Source organism: Rattus rattus, chromosome 11 (assembly GCF_011064425.1).
Source record: "Rattus rattus isolate New Zealand chromosome 11, Rrattus_CSIRO_v1, whole genome shotgun sequence".
NCBI classification, from domain to species: Eukaryota; Metazoa; Chordata; class Mammalia; order Rodentia; family Muridae; genus Rattus; species Rattus rattus.
Window position 1 is genome coordinate 60,356,412 of NC_046164.1, and position 8,378 is coordinate 60,364,789.

At 43.5% G+C, this 8,378-nt stretch overlaps 1 protein-coding gene across 1 annotated transcript; it reads right to left on the reverse strand.

The window, feature by feature from the left end:
* Window positions 1–724: 724 nt before the first annotated feature.
* Window positions 725–8,083, reverse strand: Med28 (mediator complex subunit 28). The gene is made up of 4 exons (XM_032916649.1): window positions 7,888–8,083; window positions 5,228–5,294; window positions 4,216–4,328; window positions 725–1,175 (listed from the first exon to the last, which is right to left on the reverse strand). Exons 1-4 carry the CDS (start codon window positions 8,044–8,046, stop codon window positions 978–980), a joined length of 537 nt encoding a protein of 178 aa, XP_032772540.1. The 5' UTR covers window positions 8,047–8,083; the 3' UTR covers window positions 725–977.
* Between the last annotated feature and the right edge of the window lie 295 nt (window positions 8,084–8,378).

Here is an 8,378-nt window from a genome sequence, read left to right on the forward strand (position 1 = left end):
AACGCTTGGGACCTGGGCTTCAAGGCTCCAGAAACCAAAATGGGCAAAACCAAGAGATGCACTGACTATGCAAGAGGTATGGAGTATTTATTTTGGGTAAAGTGAGGTGCTTGGCTTTGGGGGTGACAAAACAAACAAAAAAGCAAAACTCAGAGACAGAGACAATCCAAGCAGGCCTTTGGCCTCACACCTCACCGGAGCCTTCCCTGGGACTCCATTCCTTACACTGACCATGGCAGCACCGCCCAAGAGCACTCAGCATGCCATATTCCTGTTATGTGTGCCCTCAAGCAGAGTGAACAAGGACTCAGAAAATGTAGCAGCCCAGACAAACTCCAGCATGAAGGTAAGGATCCTCCTGTAATCCTACGTTAGCAGCATCTTAACTTCTGAGCCATGTGAAACATGCTCTCCCTGGGCCGCCCTGAAGCATCCTCGTGAGGCAGTTGAGCTTTGGCACAGCACAGCACACTGACATCTGTCTACACTACCTCTGGTTGTTACTAAGGCTGATAACCAAACTCTGTATCCTCTGGCTTCTCAAACTATTAAACACTGTTTCCTTCAGGTTTTTCACCAAATTTATAGCTTAAGAAAAAAGAGAGATAAAGCCACAAAATGTTGTCAAAATAAATGGCAAAGGCCAATTAAGAATGTGTGTGATGGCTCTAACAGTCTAAAGATTAAATAGTGCTAAAGATTAAAAAACAACAACAACAACAACAACAAAAACACGCACTACTTTATCAAAGATACAGGCATTTTATAAAGTATTCAGGAATTTAGAGTACCCGAGGAGCTTGAGGCAGGGGATCATAGATTCAAGGGCTGTCCGGGCTTCATACTGAAACCCTACCTTATAAAACAGGGACATAAACAAATAACAACTCATTGTCCAATAGAGTCCTTCCAATATGCCAGGTCTGTAAGGAAAGGTGTCTGGCAAGCCTGCAAGGCTGCACCACAGGCCAGAGTCCTTAGGTCTGCTTCAGAGGTGCAGGTATGTTGGCAGACGCCTGCTCAAGGTAGGCCAAGGAGCCCTGAGGCATGTCGGCTGGCTTCTTGTGCTGCACATTGATGTCTTCCAGCACCTGCTGCCAATGTCTCAGTTTTGTCAAGTGCTTCTGGACCAGAGCATCTTTCCGCTGCAATTCACTCCTTAGTTCTGAGACATCCTACAGACGAAAGTGGTAAGGGGGAGAAAGAAAGTGATGAGGTCAGTCATCTCAAACAAGAGTAAATGAATAAAGTTCCTCCTTAGTAAGGAGTACTAAGGAAGACCCTGGTGGCACAGGTCTGTAATCCCAGCGCTTCTTTGGAGACTGGGCAGAATCACGAGTTTTAAGGCCAGAGTGAGTTCATAATAGCTTGGGTAATGCAATGAGACTTTGTCTCAAAAAACAAACAGGAAGAGGATAAAGAAGAATAGGGGAGGAGATATAGTTCAACCAAAGAGTGTTTGCCTAGTTATGCTGAAATGGCATTAAAAAAAAAAAATCAACACTAAGAAACAAAATCACAACAAGGGAACGCATCAAAGCTTTAAAAGCTCATCACTCTGTGGGTTCTACTATTTGACTCAGTCAAAGCAATTCTTTGTTGTTTTGTTATGTTTTTCCAGACAGGGTTCTCTGTGTAGCCCTAGCTGTCCTCGAACTCAGAGATCCGCCTGCCTCTGGTACTGGGATTAAAGATGCATACAGCAGCCACTACCACCACCTGGCAAAAGCAACTCTTCCTATGAGAGATGTCTGCCTAACACAGTAATTTTAATATTTAATGGTTTTTCCTTTAATAAGAAAAAGACACAAGTCTAAGATTAAAAATCACCTCAGAACATCTAAAAGACCACTAGTAAAAATACCAAACAGATAAAATATGAAACAGGTGTTAACAGCTGTAAGGATCTACACTATTCTACAATTTCAGACTATAAAGTGTTAAAAAATTACATCTTTGTCAAAAACTTAATATGAACAGTGATGTTAAATGCTTTATTGAAATTTGGCTTTGGGTCTGGAGAAATGGCTCAGTGGTTAAGAGCACTTGGTTGCTCTTGCAGAGGACCTGGGTTCAGTTCCCAGCACCCACAAATCAGCTCGCAACCACCTGTAATTCCTGATCTAGAGCATCCAATGTGCTCTTCTACCATCCACGGGCACTGCATGTGGTACACATACTAACACGGTAGGACAACACATTTATACACACAAAACATTTATACACACAAAACAAGCAAAACTTTTAATAGTAGCCTTAACTGTGTCCACATTATTAGGGTATTTATATCAAGAAGTGACTTGGTGTAGCATACTGTAAGAACGTGAGCTTACTATTACTGTTCTCTACAGCTGGCCTCCTGGCTGAAAAGACCCTCTCTGATGAATTGGTTATGGAAACCTGTTTACTTCAAAGGCTGCCAAAATCCATTCCTCAGTGGCCTTGGAACTGGAAGGAGTTCGGTCTTCCATGTTGGGGTGGCAGGAATTATCTACTACCGTCAAAACTTTCTAGTTCTCATGGCAACTCATTTCTAATTATCCCAGATTAAAGCAAATGAGACTAGCCCTTTTAAGGAACCTTGGCTAGAAACATGGCGGGAGCCATGCTGAACCGAGCTCCTTAGGGCAAGGCCCTTGAAGACCCCTGTCTGCTGGGCAAGGACTTGTGGAAACGACATTGCAAAGGCCTGTACCAATCCTAGGGAGCACCTGTACTTTTGGCTTTTGCTGTGTTTATTTATACAATAATTTTTAGTTTCACTTTTACTTTATTAGTCATGATTATAGCTGCATTTATGATGAACCTGGAGTGTCTTTCTTGAAACACAGAAGCCAGTTCTCCTGGCTGCTTCTACAGTCATCCTGAATAAGCAGGAGGAACTCACTAAGGTTAATGATTCTTGCTGACTTAATTAATCTAGAAAAAAAAAAAAAAGATAACTATACGCCAAGAATTTAGGAGATAGTTTCTTAAAAGATGGCATTAAGAACCCACAGAACATATAAAGAACAAAAGGCAGAAAAGACAGACATCCATCCAATGCCAGAAAAAAAATCAACATAGACTCTAACTCTCCCATTCCCCTTGGAGACAAAAGTACATGTAGAATCTGCCAAGAAATATAGAAACTTGGTCCTGACAGTTAAGATTTAGGTATTTAATCATTACCATTCTGAGAATGTATGACAGACTACATCTACTGTTCACTCAAAATGGTACATAAGCCATAAAATTAGACTTACTTGAAAAATATTATTTTAGACAGGCTAGCACACTCTCTGATGATTACAAAAATAAAAAAAGCAACATATTATTAAAGATTAATCATGTTTGTCACTGCATGTCTGCTACTAATCGGAGATGCACTGGTGTGAAGTAAAAATTAATTTATACTTTAATATAAGTTAAAGGTCAATTAACGACAACTTGGAAGTGGGATTGAAGGAAAAGAAATCAAAGTGGGTAAATGTCAATGATGCTTGGAAATAAGTAAAGAAGAATGATTTGAAACTGCTCAAGCTTAAGTGCTCTAGATCCTATATGAATAAAGAGGGGGCAGGTTATTCAGAGCCATCTGTTTGAAAAACAAATGGTGGTCAGACTCATTTTTGCCGACTCCACACATCCATCCTTTGGACCAGAACTCTGCTGGAGCTGAACCAGCAATTTCCTTTCTTCCTTCTTTTTTAAAAGCCCTGGCTGGCCTGGAACTTGCTATGTAGACCAGATTGGCTTTGAACTCAAAAGAGGTCTGCCTGCCTCTGCCTCCTGAGAACTGGGATTAAAGACATGCGCTACCATGTCTGGCTAGAATAATTATATTTTTATTCTATGAAGTAATTAGACCATTTCCTATGCCCAAGGTACCAAGTAAAGCAATTTAGGAACATAATTACAGTTCCTGTCCAAGTTAACTTTTGATCTATACTGATGTTTCGTAACTTTTCTCAGAAGGCAATGCCTGCTCTTTAAGAAAATTTTTCCAGGAAAACTAATGTGTGAAATGAGTAGGCAGGGCTGTTTGCAGCTCTGCTCCCTCTCCAATGACCTCCCCATATGTCCAGGCTGTCATAAATGCTGGTACTCTCATCAGTTCGTTGACCTATGAAGACCTCCTACAACTGACAGGAAGAAGGTACATCTTGTTAAGAGACTATGGAATCCAAATGACACTTGTTCCCCTTAAAAGTTGGAGGAAAGTCAAATTCATACCTCTTTGATAACTTGATCTGGTTTCTGTACAGACAACTGCAACCTTTTTTGTAAGAAAAAGCATTCTGTCTGTCTTGCAATGTCCAAAAACTTCTGGATACACTGATCAACACCTTAAAAAAAAGAGAGACCCCAAAAGTTTATATATGTACACAAGGTGTATATTTATCTCCCACTTAAATGAATAGTTAAAGTATTAAAATAGCACTTTCTCATAGACATTAATTTGGGATTTTAATCTTGATAACATCAATAATAACCATCTTCAAGTTCTCATGTAAAACTAGCATAAAATAGCAGGTAATTCATCTTTTTCTCAGATCAGAGACCTTACACAACATAGAAGTCTTCCAAAGAAACACAATCCAGACTCTTAGCAAAGTAGGACAATTTCCACTATAAAAAAGTTACGAGATGGGGATTTAGCTCAGTGGTAGAGCGCTTGCCTAGCAAGGGCTAAGTCCTGGGTTCGGTCCTCAGCTCCAGAAAAAAAAAAAAAAAAAAAAAGTTGGCAAGACACTGGAGATAGAATATGCCTAACAGGGCGGGTTGTGGTACGCTCTGTTAATCCCAGCACTCTAGAGGCAGAGACAGGTGGCAGATCTCTGTGAGTAGGAGGGCAGCCTAGTTTGCAGAGTGAGTTCCAGGACAGCCAAGTTCTACACAGAGAAATCCTGTCTTGAAAAAAAAAACGCATAACAGACTTATATTTCTGTGAGAGCTGGTGAAAACAAAATCAACAAAATTTGTGGGTTTTAAACAGCATTCATTAGTTTTACGTAGTAGTACATCATAATAAAATGAGAAGTTAATTTTAAGTGGTTCATAAAGACTCAAAAAACATGTCAGCTAGTAAACCAAACAGAGAGCCAACAGTTTATGGGGACTCTGCACACACCTTACTCCCTTGAAACGTTCCAAGGTACATGCAGGGCTAAACCCACAGATATAAAGTCAACAATAGACATCTTGCTGATGACAAGAACACAGTGTGTGAAGAGGAAAATCTTACCAGTTCGAATTTCTTCCTGATCAGTCCCATTGACATAATCCTGACTCACAAGGGAAGCAAAGCAAGCCTACGTGAGCAAAACATAAAAATATGTTATAGACACCCCAGCTATTACTTATGAAATAGGCAAGTCTCTCCTGAGACCATTCAGTAAGTGGACATTGTTTGCATCTGTACTTGAGAAGACATAGGGCCAGTGTAGACACCAGGTAAAGCAGATTTCAGCTAGTCTGGCCTGAGACTGATTTGCTGACACTGTCACATGGCTTTATTCCCACCAGCTGCCTCTTCCTCACTGTCTTATTCCACACCTAGACACCTTTCAAACCCATCACAGCCATGCCAGTCTGGCTGTCCCTTACATGAATTGTATATATTCATGGTGTTATCTGTTTACTCTTTCTAAATGGTACCTCCTGTTTATGCTCTATAGTGGAGCTTGGCAAGGTTTTCACAGCAGTAACTGACCTTATTGGCCATTCTTTTCAGCCATTGTTATTTGTCTTCTACCAACAGTTCTGCCTGTGTGGTTCGGCACTATAGTCTAAGCACTTGGAATACTATTTAGTATTTTAATAGCAAATGAGAGAGAGAGAGAGAGAGAGAGAGAGAGAGAGAGAGAGAGAGAGAGAGAGAGAGAGAGAGAGAGAAATGGTTAGTGTCACATGGATAATCAAATCCCAGAGGGAGTTTGAAAGCGCCAACTGAGCTGTCCATGGAAGTGCACCACAGGGGCACAAGCAACGCAGAAAAGATGAGGAAGGTAAGGAAAAGTAAAAGAGCTGTCTCAGTCAGGGTCTCTATTCCTGCACAAACATCATGACCAAGAAACAAGTTGGGGAGGAAAGGGTTTATTCAGCTTACACTTCCACATTGCTGTTTCATCACCAAAGGAAGTCAGGACAGGAACTCAAGCAGGTTAGGAAGCAGGCGCTGATGCGGAGGCCATGGAGGGATGTTTCTTACTGGCTTGCTTGCCCTGGTTTGCTCAGCTTGCTTTCTTATAGAGCCCAAGACCACCAGCCCAGGGATGGCACCACCCACAGTGGGCTGGGTGCTCCCACCTTGATCACCAGTTGAGAAATTGCCCTACAGCTGGGTCTCATGAAATCATTTCCACAACAGAGGCTCCTTTTCTCTGATAACTTCGGCTTGTGTCAAGCTGACACAAAAAACTAACCAGTACAAGAGCTGACGGCAGCTAACAGAGGAACACAGGCTGGGAACAAAGGCCCCTGACAGCAGTGAGTGAACACTAACACAAAGACACAGTCATACACAAGTCATAACTACACACAAAGTTCCTTTCAGAGGCAATGAATCCTCCTGGTAGCTCCAGATCTGAGGCTCAGAAACAGTCGCAAGGGCATCCCACTTCTGTAACAGCTCGACAAATCAGACTGCCTAGCCTGTGCACTGTAAAAGTTAAGTCGTGTTGGATTTTGGGGGCGTGAGCATGATGTGAATATTTCAGGAAACCTATGGCTCACAAAGCTTAGGTGGCTTCAACAAAGGCAGTAGGCCATGCAGACTTTAAAAAACCTAACTTCAAGTCAGGCAGTGGTGGTGCACTTGTTTAATCCCAGACCCCGGAGGCAGGGACAGTTATGTGTTCAAAGTCTGCCTGGTCTACACTGAGAACTTGTCTCCAACACCAAACCAAACAAAAAAACAAACAAAAACTAACTTTGGAAACCAGTTCCTGCGCACCTCCTCGAACCTCCTCCCAGCCCCCCTTATCTTTTGAAAAACACTTAAAGCATGGACCGTTATCGACAGTCTTAAGGAGGTTAAAAAGAACACACGGTATTCTATTAAGAGACTAGAATTTTAGGGCTGGAGTGATGGCTAATCCGGTAAAGATGTTCGCCACCACACTTGAGTTCCATCCCTTGCATTCACATGGTGGATGCAGAGAAGTGACTTCTGTGAGTTGTCCCTTTAACCTTCAAAAGTGCACCAATAACATGCATAAATAAAACAAGTAGAATGCAGTTTATTTTTTAAAAGAATGCTTTTCAGAAGTATGACTAGGCTAGCTTTTGCCTGGAAAGGCAGAAGGCCAGAATACTAGCCTGCACAAACCAAGGCCGACTTTGGGCAAGTCACTTCTGAGTCGTACTTTCTGCATCCAAGAGTGGATGAATCCAAACATTCTACCAAAGTTTCTTCCCGCAGTAAGAACTCGATTTGTCCCCAAAAAAGAGCATTTGCCAAACGACTAGAAAGCGAAAGCCGGAGACGTCAAGGGGTGGCACCCAAATAGAAAGGCTAACAGGTTAAGCAGGGGGCAGGGGCCACAGGAAGGCCTACACAGAACACGGAAAAACAAAACACAACAGGACTTGAACCTCAGAGGAGCACAGTCAAGTAACCACGCTCCAGGGAAGACCAGTTCCTACTAGACCCTCAGGTATAAAAGGAGCCTGGGAATCTAAAGAGCCCCAAGAAGGTTGTGAGTTGGGCGGGCTTCAAGGCCACGGTCTCCAGAAATGTCGCGCGGTTGCAGGGACAGACTAGAGGACGGGCCACGGGTGGTACCCAACCTACCCCAGGCGACTTCCATTCTCCGGTCCTCCACATCAACTAAGCGCCGGGACCGAGAAAGCGAGCCTTCCGCACCAGTGAGGGCTCACAAACACGCCCACCTCTCGGCTTACCTCGAATGATGATTCCAACTCGTCCACCAAAGTGCTGTTAGATGGTCTCGGAGCTCCAGGGGCTGCTTGGAGAAGCGACGCCTGGCCTGGGAGGCCGGGCGGTGGCGGAGGAGGTCCTGGTGGCTGCCCGGCGAACATCCCTCCCAGGGACGCCGCCATGTCTGTAATGGCGGGCGGAAACGCCACCAGGCTCGCGTGCGCAGGCGCAGGCAGTCTGATCACGTGGCGGGCGCCGTCACGTGACAGGCGGTTGGTTTGTACCCTAACGACCAGAGTTACCAGAATCCGTGTTTCTGTTCGGTAGCCCACCTGATTTACTCTTTATTGATCTAAGTACTAAAGGCTTGGACTGGTTTAAACCAGTCACATGAAGAGGCTGAACTTGGGCGCGGACCTCCGGGCCACCAGCCAATCCCCTGGGTTGTCCCTAAATATCTCAGCGGAGTCTTTTCTGTGCCCCCACAGAGTAAAAGGAGTCATCAGTTCATTCC

Excerpts from the sequence above, each read along its gene's own strand:
- Med28 (XM_032916649.1), bottom strand. The coding sequence starts at position 8,046 with ATGGCGGCGTCCCTGGGAGGGATGTTCGCCGGGCAGCCACCAGGACCT. Across the intron at positions 5,295-7,887 it reads AGTTGGAATCATCATTCGAG|GCTTGCTTTGCTTCCCTTGT; the intron begins GTAAGCCGAGAG and ends TTGCTCACGTAG. Across the intron at positions 4,329-5,227 it reads TCAGGAAGAAATTCGAACTG|GTGTTGATCAGTGTATCCAG; the intron begins GTAAGATTTTCC and ends CTTTTTTTTAAG.